This window comes from Callorhinus ursinus, unplaced genomic scaffold (genome assembly GCF_003265705.2).
Source record: "Callorhinus ursinus isolate GAN/ISIS: 27379988/994484 unplaced genomic scaffold, GSC_fseal_2.0 scaffold36, whole genome shotgun sequence".
In the NCBI taxonomy this organism is placed as follows: Eukaryota; Metazoa; Chordata; class Mammalia; order Carnivora; family Otariidae; genus Callorhinus; species Callorhinus ursinus.
The window spans coordinates 15253103-15265890 of NW_027397098.1; the positions used below are offsets into that span (position 1 = coordinate 15253103).

General features: G+C 47.8%; 1 protein-coding gene across 9 annotated transcripts in view; it reads right to left on the reverse strand.

Annotated features, from left to right (window-relative positions):
• Positions 1-1313: 1313 nt before the first annotated feature.
• WDR37 (WD repeat domain 37) overlaps positions 1314-12788 on the reverse strand; it is a 62144-nt gene continuing 50669 nt past the window's right edge. For 8 of the 9 annotated variants that reach the window (XM_025853597.2, XM_025853593.2, XM_025853591.2 and 5 more), the window contains 3 exons: positions 7982-8116; positions 7417-7531; positions 1314-4162 (listed from right to left, as the gene is read on the reverse strand). In XM_025853597.2, coding sequence (XP_025709382.1) covers positions 4031-4162; positions 7417-7531; positions 7982-8116 — 382 coding nt within the window. In that variant the 3' untranslated portion in view covers positions 1314-4030. The remainder of the gene's footprint in view (positions 4163-7416; positions 7532-7981; positions 8117-12788) is intronic. The other variant, XM_073879979.1, reaches the window with a different exon arrangement.

Sequence of the window (12788 nt, forward strand, 5' to 3'; positions counted from 1 at the left end):
TTCCAAAACTTTCGAGGGAGGGTTTGGTAGAGTGCAAAAAGACTGCTCGGAGTGAGGGGACTCAGTGCCAAGTGTTAGAGAGGTGTTCTCTTTGGTTCCTGACACCTCTGTCAACCTTTTGGCCTGGTTAAGCCTCCCCTCTTCAGAGGATGCCTCCTGGGCCCACAAACTCCACAGGCATCACCTGCGCCTCACAGAGCTCCCAGAGCTGGAGATCTGTCTATTCTGGTTTCATTTTGACCAAAAGCTGCTTAAAAATGTTTTCATAAAGTTAGTTTTAAATTACTCAACATTTTCATAGGATTTCGTTCTCAGCTTCTTCCCACCATCATATGGACTGTATATCACACATTGCATATAACTGAGGTGTTCCCAGTTTCTGAAGTAATCTAACTTAATTTATTAAGGGAAACCAGAAAATCTATGCATAGTAAGCAAGACACATTTTGGTAGTATTATGATGAAATTATAGCAATTTAAGTTTTACCTTTGTGATTTCTTTTTTTTTTAATATTTATTTAAGTAATCTCTACATCTAACATGGGCCCAAACTCATGACCCCGTGATAAGTCGCATGCTCTCCCAACTGAGGACCATCTTCATGATTCTGTATGCTAACAGATGAAATTTTAAAATGTAACTGAAGATGTAATTCTCAAATGTGGACAATAATCACAGGTTTCTAAAGACCAAGATAAGAAAAATAAGTAATCAGTGAATTTCCACCCTCTGGGGACTGAATAGAGGCAGCGAGCCCTACCGGTCTGAAGAGGGTACCCTGGCAAGCTGTGTATGAACATCTCCTGAGGTTCCTGCACCCGCCACAACACTCTGCTCACGGGGTAGGAACGAATGGTGACCATGCAGCCACCACCAATTCAGACGCATATTCTCTCACAGGGGATGAATGGGGCCTACTTTCTGCAACTGCAATTTTTTTAAAACTTTTGAACAAGCTTAACTGTAGTAAGAACAGGACAAGCGTCTCATAAAACTCTGATGAACTTTGACAAGCACCTGCATTATATCAAAGTGTTAACTCCCTCCAGAAATTGTCGGGGCAGTGATGCTGGAATGGAGAAGCATAATTACGTGTCACTTAACGTTAGCCTAACAGACAGGAAATAGAACACAACCGATCTTTTAAGTCTAAAGTTAAAATTTTTCAAATGGGCAGTTCTATAATTTGTTTCTACATCACTGTGGTGTTTAGTAGCTGTTAACAATATTTCATCAAAGCAAAACATTTAAAAAAAATAAGTAAAATAATAAAAAAAGAGAGTCCTAATAAAATAAAACTTTGACAACAGTGATTAAGGAACGTGGATTTTTAATGAATTTCATATTGCAATGAAGACAGTCAACACTTAAAAACAATTACATCAATACATTAAAAACACTTGCTTCTACACAACACTTATAAATGCATACTTCCCCCCAAAGAAACTTGTTTTTCACAGATTTAAGCAACAAATGATTTACATAGGATTCTTCAAATTCCAAAATATGTACAGAATTTTTGTCTCTCCAGAAACTGATGTGCAGTGGTTTGAGAAAGAGTGCTGTTTTGTCCAACAACATAGTTCTTACGAAATTCTCTATCAATACACATTTTCCAGTAACCACACATTTTCCTTCCATTAAAAATGAAATTCTGGACATGTGAGCACACAGGACAAAACCACTCTCATTTCCAAACACTATTTCAGATGAGATCACGTGTGGCTGATCACATGGCTTAATTTCAGCCACACAGGTACATCCATGCACACAGACTCACACACATTCACACACACGCACACACATCCACACACACACGTGCACTCCCTATCCCAAATCTCCATGACTCCTGAAAACACCATCAAGGCCACAGCGGCAGCTGAACGGAACCATGTCCGAGGACAACGCGGTGGTTAGCAGTAGGGTGTCCTGCTCCTGGGACCGCACGCAAACACCATGAGGCCCGTGCCCCCGTGGAGAAGTGAGGAGGGAGGAGGCTGGCCCCTCCTGCTAGCGAGAAGGTCAGCAGCTGCTGGACACGGAGGGCACTAGTCTGCAGAGAACTGAATAGCATCAGAAATGTTGGAGTTAAAAGCTTCAAATTTTTTTAATCTGGCAGAAATCTGGTTCTTAAGTTTGATTTTGCTGTGTCTGTATACATTTTTCAATGTTCCTAACAATGATTCTAAGACACTCAGACATTCAAATTAAAATACAACAGGAGCCCAAGAGTGTGGACGCACAGCTCAGCATCCGAAGTCACCGGCGCTCTACTGCCGGGGGGCATGGTGCACTCGGGTCGGCAGGGGCTGGACACTGACGTTCTGGCCCACGTTCTCAGGTGTGGTGCGGGGAGATGCCAGGCTTTGGAAAGAGAGCTGCTCTGAAGCATTTGTTGTTTGTCCTCTAGTCTTTAGCCGGCAACCTCAACTCTAACTACATCATGATGGGTTTTTCCTGGCCCTTCTTCCCTTCCAGACTGTAAGTCATTTCAGAATCATTCCAGATAATTCAGGGCTGAAGCTACTAAGATGAGCTACCGCACACAGGACCTGAGCAAAAGGAGCCTCAAGAGAGGTGCATTCACATAGGACTGAGGACAGCCCACACACTCTGCTCACACCACACCCTGCCAAACGGCACTCCACCAGCGGTCACCACTGGAGGTGGGGGGCACCCATGATCACTGCCACTGTTCCCCTCTGGGCCTCTCCAAGCAGACACATTCAAAATATTAAAATGAGGAGGGCAGTACACGGAGATGGCTCTTTATCAAAACTGTAATTGAGCAAGAAACATGAACTCACAAACACCAGACAACAGTAACCCCTAAGAAGGCAAGAGTGACAGGCTCGCCCAGGCAATGGGAGGACTGGCGCTGAGAGGTGTCCCAGCTGCCGAAACAGGAGCATCCTGTACCCTGCGAAGAATGGTTTCCGCTACCACCTTATCAGCTAATGTGAGAGCTCTCGTCCTCAGGATACATTTGCTATGATTGTCTTTCTTGCCTTCTGAACTGAATTCGGCAGTCAAAAGTGCTCTAGCTAGGCAACAGTGAGACTCCCACGTTTTCCAAATACATTGATTTTTGAGGTAGTACTCATTTATTTGCATTGTTGGCTCTCAAACACCACCAAGGAAGTGAACCCATTTAGAAATACACAAACCAAAGTGTAGAAAATAAATAAGGTTTTGTTTTCAGGTAGCAGGCAGGGCCTTCTTTACAAGCTCAAGTCACATTCACTGGATAAGTTATTTGAAATTTCTTAAAAACTGTTTATAACCATAGCTATAAACTAAAGTGCTTTAAATTTTGCTTAGTATCTGAAATCAGTGATTGGAATTGTATTTTTGAATTTGCTAATATGAGACCTCAGGAGATTGACATGATTTTCTATAAAAAGAGCAGAAACTTTTCCTTTTCAAAAAAAAAAAAAACTTTCCAAATGTTGCAAAGTTGGCATTCTGTTATTAACTTCCCGATTCCAGGTAAATTTTACACAACTATACCAGAATATGGAGTTGAAGCTGAATTACACCACAGCACATGCTAAACCCTCAGACGGAAGTAAACATGAAATCTCTCATCACGCCTGCCAATCGCCAGCCAATACTTATACAGCTCCATGACCTTCCCGGGACAAGGTAGATGTGTAAGACGATTCCAGAAATGCCACAGACTGCTTACGCCTCACAGTAAGTACACGGGTTCACACTGAACTCCGCAAATGTAATGCCCTCCTGTCATCTGTCGAACGCCAGGAACTCACAACACACAACGCGCTACGGGGAAGGGGGCTTCATGTCCACTGACCAGAGGGTGCCAACACACACACACACAAGATGAAAATAAGACATGTGACCATACATTTTGCTGTACATTTCATGCAAGCTCGGCACAATGGGAAAAGAACATACAAACCACCCTTTCCAGGGTGCAACTCTCACAAAAAGGGCTTGAAGAACAGGAGAAAAGCGACACCAGTCCATAGGTCCATGGTGAACTACGCAGCTAAGGACGCCGGCGACCTTATTTCTCTTGTAACAATGCAGGGATGTTGATGTTCCAGCCAATGGCTTGCCTGTCAAACCCGCAGGTGAACAGATTGCACATGGGGTGGTCCTCACTCCACGCCGAGCAGCACACCATTCTTCTGTGGCCCTATTTCCAATCACACAAACCAGAATTAGTATATTATTCGCAAAGCACACATACTATAAAACTTCAGCCAAATTAACAACTACACCACGACAGAATGGAAAGAGCACCACTTAACGGGCAGCATTAGTCAAAGTGAGCCAGAAACACTGCGCATGTGCCGTGGGGGAGTGGAGGCGAAGAGAGTGGCGTCAGAACACATGACGAAGTCAGTGAGATTCACACCTACACCATTCCGGGGTTCTTTAAAAATGAGTGGGATTACAGTCAGAAAAAAAAAATAAATGATGAATTTGAAGTTTTTTAATGAGGCTAGATGATATTTGGGAATATATTAAATGAAACTCATTTAAAGACCTCAAAGATCACTGTAACAGATAACTGACTCAGGTAATTAAGGACCCAGAAAAATAAATTTGGTACCAAATAAAACAAGGATAAAATAAACGGCCCTCCAAGTAAATTCCTGCCACCTTCAGAATTCCAGCTATGGAAAAAATTACTGCAAAATATCAGCAAAGTTTATAGTGGGATATCCCTAGTGCACATGTAGAGAGATACGAGCAGCGCCTTAGGACACGTGCATACACTCCAGAAACGCGGTTGGTCTAATATGCTGCTGTTACTATAGCAACACACAATAAAGTAATGGAAGTAGAATTAAGAAAAGCTCACAGAAATTCAGTAAGTAAAACAAAACACTCAAAAGAATGACACAAAAGTTCCCTCTGCTAACACTTCACATATGAACAATGCTATCCACACATGTGAGAGAGACAACAACAGGCCACAGAATAAAGGTATTGCAAATGCAAGCCCACATCACAAAGTGTTTCAAGAGCAACATTCTATCACTTCTCTGTTAAGAACCCAAGGAAAAAGAGTGAACAACACATCTGTTAACTGGTAGTAAATTCAAGAGTCTGCGCAGGAACCAGTTAAAGATGATCAATCAACTCAAGGCATTCACGGTAGAAAGCAAATGAGTGTGTGGAAGAGACCCCGTGGCACCCAGAACAATGATCTGTATGCACAGCTCACCCAGGACGGAGCTGGAAGCCAACTCGGGTTTGGAGTCCAGCCTCCCATCTCCCATGGATTGCCTGAGTGTGCAGGGACATGTGTGGGGCACGCATCCGAAGAGGTTCTGTGGGCACATGTGTTCTGAAAATGCCGTGCACCCACCCAAGGGTCATGGCACGCATCCTGGAGAGGGTGCGGCACGCCCACCCCGGGACCCTGTGTCCTTGCCATAAAACCTCTGACACCGCGCGCAGAGCCTCCCTGCCCAGTCTCTCCTAGGACTCTACAGAGCTCGCCTCGCTTGAAACCCACTTTTGGGAAATGCCACACGCACTCTCCCCAAAGTAAGAGAGCTTTACACTGTTAGCCACCTTCACTCTCACTACCAAGATCAAATACGGGTTGTTGTTTTCTCTGCCTCCAATCCGTCAGCTGAAGGAAGCTGGGGCAATACAAGCCAGGGATTTCCAGCTGGGGTTCTGTGACACTGAAAACCGTATCTGTGTCTCAGAAGAGGCGTTACAAGCTCAGAATGAACTGAAATGTTACTCACTACTCTTAAAAATAACTATTTAACACACCGCTTTAAAAGGGTATAAATCCAAGCACAACAAATTCTACAGTTTCAACAAGGCTGAAATCACCTCAGTGGAATTAGTACCACCGAGAACCTCTCTTGCAGAAAATCTTGTCAAAGTAGTGAGGTTCCACACTCACAAGACGGTGCTGTGTTTCAAGGGCAGACCTCCCGTGCGGCAGGGCAACATCAGGGAACACACGGGCACATCGGGAAGAGAAGCCACCATGTTAGCGATGCCACGTGGGTGGCACACCCGAGACTCTCGGCGGGAACCAAGCATGAAAAATTCCCTTTGTTAGCGGGTGTAAAGCTCTTATCGGGTACTCTAAATTTCATGAGTAGTTTCGATGATGTGTACTCAAGTAAAAGTTCAATAACCCACTTCCAACAATACATGTGCCAGCCCTAAAAGGGGAGAACAGATGAAACAATCCCATCTTAAGCGCAGAGGCCTTTCACAGAAAGTCGGTGCCACTTAAAGAAAAGTCGTTGCCCAGCTGACAGCAGAGTCCCCCACAGTCGTCCTCCGAGACCACCCTCAGTCGAGCGTTCCTGAAGCCACAGCCCGCGCAGGGCCGGCCTGATGGTCACTGTCCGTGAGGCTGCACACGAGGAGGACACAGGGTGTCTCCGTGAAGGTCAGCAGAGCTGCGGCCGTCAGCAGCAAGCGTGGCGGGCGCCGGGGGGCACAGACACCCTGACGGCAGGGTCAGGGGCCGCCCGAGGGTACTAGCTCACCCACAAAGCTGTGTGCCACAGCGACACAGAAAACACCAAGGGAAGCAAAGGAGAGGGGCCGCAGGGTGAGGCTCCATCAAGCACCGAGCCTGCAGAGACACTGCTCCCACAGAAGGAGCCAGCCTCTCCCCACACTTGCAGTGGCCCAGGAACGAGCTACGCACAGGGGCCCAGGTGGCCCTCAAGAGATCCCGCATCAGCAGGTGTAAGCTGGTGCCACGAGCACCAACCAGTTCTCAGCACACGGAGACACCTTGGCGGGCGGTCCAGCCAGCACAGCAGACACCAGGCTGCTCCCAGTGCATCGTCTGAGCTACATCTACATGGGGTCCCCTTGTCCTGGACCTGCCATGGAAAGGTGTCTTCTGGTTGTGGGTGGAGGTGGGTCCACACCACGGCTTCTGTGTCACCACATTCAGTACTCCTCGCCTAACACCCTTCCGGCTGCATACTTTCACTTGCCAAGATCCGAGTTTGCTTTCCAATGTGGAAACCACTACCACACACGCAAACAGCTCTGCAAATCAGAGTGAGGAACTGAGTGTGCAATCTTAACTGACGTTTTTAAAAAACCTGACACTCTCAGTTGAGGGATTGGGAAACAGTTTCAACTTTAAATTTTATGAGCTCTAAATACAGATCAAGTATTTCCAACGAAAATCTAGCATCCAAAGACAATAGGAAAACAAGAATGCAAAATCTCTAATGCTGTTATATCGATTAGTTGAAATTATATTATCTCGAGTATATCAGCATAAGTTAAACACACTACTAAAATGAGTTTCTCTTTTTTTTTTTTAGAAAACATAAAAAGATGTGGGGCTCACAGTCTATTTCTGTTAGTGGTGACCTAGGACGCAGACTCCCAGTTGTCCCTAAGGCTCTCTGCCAACACACGGACCAAGAGCACAGTTACCTGCCGGCTGCTCCGGGGGAGTCGTGCTAGCCTCACACCGGACATGTCGAACAATCTCACTTGTCGGTTGTCATGCGGGAGGGCAATAATTTTTTGGCCAACGCATACATTGATCCTGCAAAGAAGAGATAAAAGGGGGTTACATACAAAGCGGTGACAGCACGCGTGTCTGAATTTACAGAGCATCACGCAGTAGGAGATGCCACACCATTCACATTTCCAAGCAAAACACATGGGCAAACCGCAGGTATCAGCCGTCGGCAGCATCAGAACGCAGAGACCACATGGCTGACATGTAACGTGCACACGCTACATAGCGGCTCAAACACAGCCCATTCCCGGCCCACGAAGCTCACTTCACCAGCCGGATTTTATACTTACATTTCAGCATACAGGAGATACGAAAATATACATTAGAGGATCAATAAAAAATATTACCCCCAAAAACACACTTCCCCAGAAGTCAAAGCTGCGGTTCCAAAGATCTATTAAACGCTAACTTTATGTGGACAAGACAGCACATTGTAACCCACCCTCTCAACGCACGACAAACAGCTCCGTTCACCTGTTGATGGCGGAGTCTGTGCGGATCGTCGCAATGGGAGATCTCATGTTCCTTAAGTCCCAGACCTTCACGGTGCGGTCATCACTGCCCGAAACAACATTATCTCCCACGGTGAACACAGCAGAGGTCACGGTGCTGCAAGGAAAGGGCGCAGGGTCAGAAGACCATAAGGAAGTCCCAGGGGGCAGACACAAGTCCTCTCCACCGTGGGACGAGCACATGGGCTCGCTGCCAGAGACCCTGACGCGGCAGGAAGGAAGGAGACTGGAGACACGGAAGCTGATGGCTGTCCCTGCTAACTGCTCCTCCTGCTGAAACCTCTCTGTAAGAGTAAACGTAAGCACACCCAACTTCTCAGCACACGAGAAAATCAGTCCATTCTATTCTGTTCCACCTTCTCAGGCAACGGAGTGAAGAGAAGCTACCAGAAGACATGGATTACACAGAACCTGCCAAACGTCTATATACTCACACCTGATACCAGAAGATTAAGGAAAAAAATCCATGCCAACTTTCAGTTTAACCAGAACACCGGAGAAAAACTTATTCCTTTAACTCAACCACCACCACTACCACCAGCTTAAAAATGTGCAAAGAGGGGCACTTGGGTGTCTCAGTCGGTTAAGCGTCCGACTCTTGGTTTTAGCTCAGGTCATGATCTCATGGTCCTGGGATCTGGCCCGCATTGGGCTCCACGCTCAGCAGGGAGTCTGCAAGAGATTGTTGCATATTCTCTCTCCCTCTCCCTCTGCTCTTCCCCCATTTAACACATGCACTCTCTCTTTTCTCCCTAAAATAAATAAATCTTAAAAAAAAAAAAAAAAAAAGCAGGGCACCTGGGTGGCTCAGTCATTAAGCATCTGCCTTCGGCTCAGGTCATGATCCCAGGGTCCTGGGATCGAGCCCCGCATCAGGCTCCCTGCTCCACGGGGAGCCTGCTTCTCCCTCTCCCACTCCCCCTGCTTGTGTTCCCTCTCTCACTGTGTCTCTGTCAAAAAAATAAATAAAATCTTGGGGCACCTGGGTGGCTCAGTCGTTAAGCGTCTGCCTTCGGCTCAGGTCATGGTCCCAGGGTCCTGGGATCGAGCCCCGCATTGGGCTCCCTGCTCGGCGGGAAGCCTGCTTCTCCCTCTCCCACTCCCCCTGCTTGTGTTCCCTCTCTCACTGTGTCTCTCTCTGTCAAATAAATAAATAAAATCTTAAAAAAAAAAAAGTGCAAAGAACTTAAATAGACCTTTCTCCAAGGAAGATTTATGAATGCTCAAAAAGCCCATGAAAAGACACTCAACATTACTGATCATCAGGGAAATGCAAACGAAAACCACGGGATCCCACCTCACACCCACTAGAAGGCCTACCATCAAAACAAACAAACAACAACAAAAAAAAACCAGAACACGAGCACCGGTGAGGACGTGGAGAAAGGACCCTCCTGCACTGTCGGTGGGAACGCAAGCTGGTGCAGCCACTCTGGAAACCAGTATGGAGGTTCCTCAAGAAGTTAAAAATGGAGCTACCCACAATTGGGCATATATCCTGCAGAAATGAACTCAGTACCTTGAAGAGCTATGTGCGTTCCCATGTTCACTGCAGCACGACTCACAGTAGCCAAGACACAGGAGCCACCTAAGCGGCTGTCCACAGACGAATGGACAGAGAAGATGTGGTGTCTGTATAAACAATGGGATCTTATTCAGCCATAAAAAAGAAGGAAATCCTGCTATTTGTCACACGTGGACAAATGTGGAGGTCACTGAGACCTGAGAGGGACCCACGTGTGACGCACCGAGAACGGGGAGGGGAGGAGGGCAAGCCCAGAACTTCAACCTGACGACGCACCTGAACTCCCTCTTCCAAACACAAAGAGCAATGTGAGGGCTGGCCTGGAAACGAGGTTGCTGCGCCAGGTGCAGGGGCCACCAGAAGCTCTAAGGACTTCAACCACAAACAGGGCTGTGCAGACGCCTGGGGCTTCTCCGTGGACTCTCGTCCTCAGGGGGTTGTAAGCATTCTGCTACATTAATGGAAAAAGTCTCCACATGAGACCGCCTCAGCTTACGTTAATGAAATGCTGAGAGCCATTAGATCTTTAACAAATCACAATCCTGACAGGTACTGTAGGGCATCAAAGGGAAAAGCTGGTGAGGGGGCAATCGTTCTAAAGGCACCCTCAGGTTCGGGTCCCACGGGGAAGCGGCCGAGCCACGACCGCTCGCTGGAAAAGCTCAGACTCTGCCCAACTCCAGCCAACTCATTTATCTTGTCGCCGAGAGCAGCCGAGCATGTGCTTCCAGCTGACAGCGCGGTACCTTCTCACCGCACACCACTGCCTGGTCTGGAACATTCTGCTCCCTCCGTGGGTCTCAATCAACGGAAAGACTGTAATGCTAGCACTCCTCATTAGGACGAACAGCTGTCTTCCCAGTCACACAGAGACACAAGACTGTTTTGCATAACAATCTGCCGGAATTTCACAGCTCAGAAAAAAAACACATGATGTGGAAAATGCTGAAGCAGTGCACTTTCCCAGCCCCGCGTAGGAAACGGACTGCAGAGCTTCCCACAAACAAGTCCTACTTTTACACCAGAAGAAAAGACCAGAGGAGCAAGCACAAAGAGACGCCCGGGGGGCAGGGGCGTCCTCCCTCTCCACACACACACCAGAGCCCCCTTGGAAAAGCACATCCAGGGAGAGGTCAGTGTGGCTTTCTCACTCTGGCCTGTCAACCTGGCAAGTACGTGGCCACATTCACAGAAAAGGCCATGTTCAACACGGTTGTGGCCCACCCACGCCGGCACGACACACAGAGCAGGGCTCTCGGACCAGCCAACCAGACTCACTCACACACCTGCACGGAAGACGCGGACGGTGACTGCGCGTCTGGGTACATCGTCACATGGCCACAGTCCTCTCTGACCACCACTTCCCAGTGTGTTCCATCAACTACACTTGTAACCGACGAAACAAGTCTCCAGGCCAGCCACACTAACACGGAGGGGGCCAGAGAGGGCACTCGCCTCGGCCCTTCCCACCCCGGGTGCCTCTCAGGGCGCTGACGGCGCAATGGTGGCCTGGGTCTTCAGATCTCAGGCGCCTGAATGAGAAAACAAAAACTCTTCTCCAAACAAAACACGCTTCTGAACACTGCTCCGTGGCTAACTCTCACAAAACCAGGCCCTGAGATAAAAGGCATTCAAAGGAAAAGTTACACTTGTGTCACACGTGATTCTTTTTCAGGATTTAAATCTGAAGCACTCCCTGGAAAAAGAAGTTACAGCAGGAGGAGCTCAATATTCCAGGCTGGTTACACTGCTCTCTGAACCTCCCTCTGCGGCATAACGGACAGACGCCCCATCTGCGCCACCGACAGGACCGAACGACAGAACCGCTCACTCCCCAGGGTTCTAGTCCCCACGATGGGCCAGGCCTGCTTCGTGTGAGAGCGCACGCCACCACGAAGAACGTACACAGCACACATCTCGGCGGGGCGGCGACAGTCCTCGCTCTAACGGCACACGTGCAGTTCTCAGGCAGCAGGGAGCGTGACAGGCCGCTGAGACCCGCTGCGGCGAAGACCTGTGCCGAGGCTTCAGAGAAGCTTCCACCATCACCAGGGTCAACCCCCCCCACACCCAGGAGACGGCTCCTGAGTGGCTTCAGGAATGTGCCAAACAACACTTAGTTGACCTGGCTAAATCCTCCTCCTTGGTATTTGATTAACTGAATTAAGAAGGTTATTCAAAGAGGGTAATTCCACACAACCTGAATTAAAAGGGAAACAGAAAAGTTAAATTTAGTAAGATTTACAGGGTAACTTCATGCTTGTAATAGGAAGGGTCAAGGCTCTGATTTCCTTTCTGTGAAGTCTGGTCACTGCTTCATTCTTCCTCTTTTTTTTCCCCCCTTTCCTTCAAAGATTTTATTCATTCATTCGACAGAGAGCAAGCGAGAGCACCAGCAGGGGGAGCAGCAGAGGCAGTGGGAGAAGCCGAACCCTCGCTGAGCAGGGAGCCCAATGTGCGGCTCGATCCCAGGACCCTGAGGATCATGACCTGAGCCGAAGGCAGACACTTAACCGACTGAGCCACCCAGGCGTCCGTTTCACTCTTCTTAAACGGTGTTAACAGCCAACCATAAATAAGTTTTGAATATGTGTAATTATATCAACAATTGTGGCAAAATCGGAATGTGCTCCATTTAAATGAGGTAAAGAATGATCTCCCTCAGGTTTTAACAAGCTAACTGTTCATTCCCTTGGTTCCTGAACGTAACTTCACTGGTTACATGCTAATCAACTCACAGCCAATGTCCCAATATCACCGTTATGTGATTCTGTGTATAAAAACTGGGAAGTGAAGAATTTAAAAGGATTCGTTTACTTAAATCTTTCAAAAGGAAAACTTTTACAACCACTTTGAAAGGACGAGAATATAGACAAGCCCTATTCATCAGAATAATCAGGAAAATTAAAGTCAGAAATGTATTAGGAGCCCTAAGATTTTTACTCTCAAATACATTAGGAGATGAGCCAAAAACTGCATCAAAGATCTGGTGCTTTCCTGAAGACGTCCCAGACGGCAGCAAGCCCAACCCTGGGTCCGTGGTGACCTGCCATACACACAGGAAGGTCCCTCTTCTTCACTGGTTATGGGAGAGGTTGACCTAGACGTGCCTCGTGCCGGAGTGGGGGTGACGGCCCCTAAACACTGGACTGCAGGTGCCGGGGGCCCTCACGGCCCGAGGACTGCGTGCAAATGTGCTTCAGAACCGGGAGTGTGCATGCGCCTGGCCAAACTGGCACGGGCT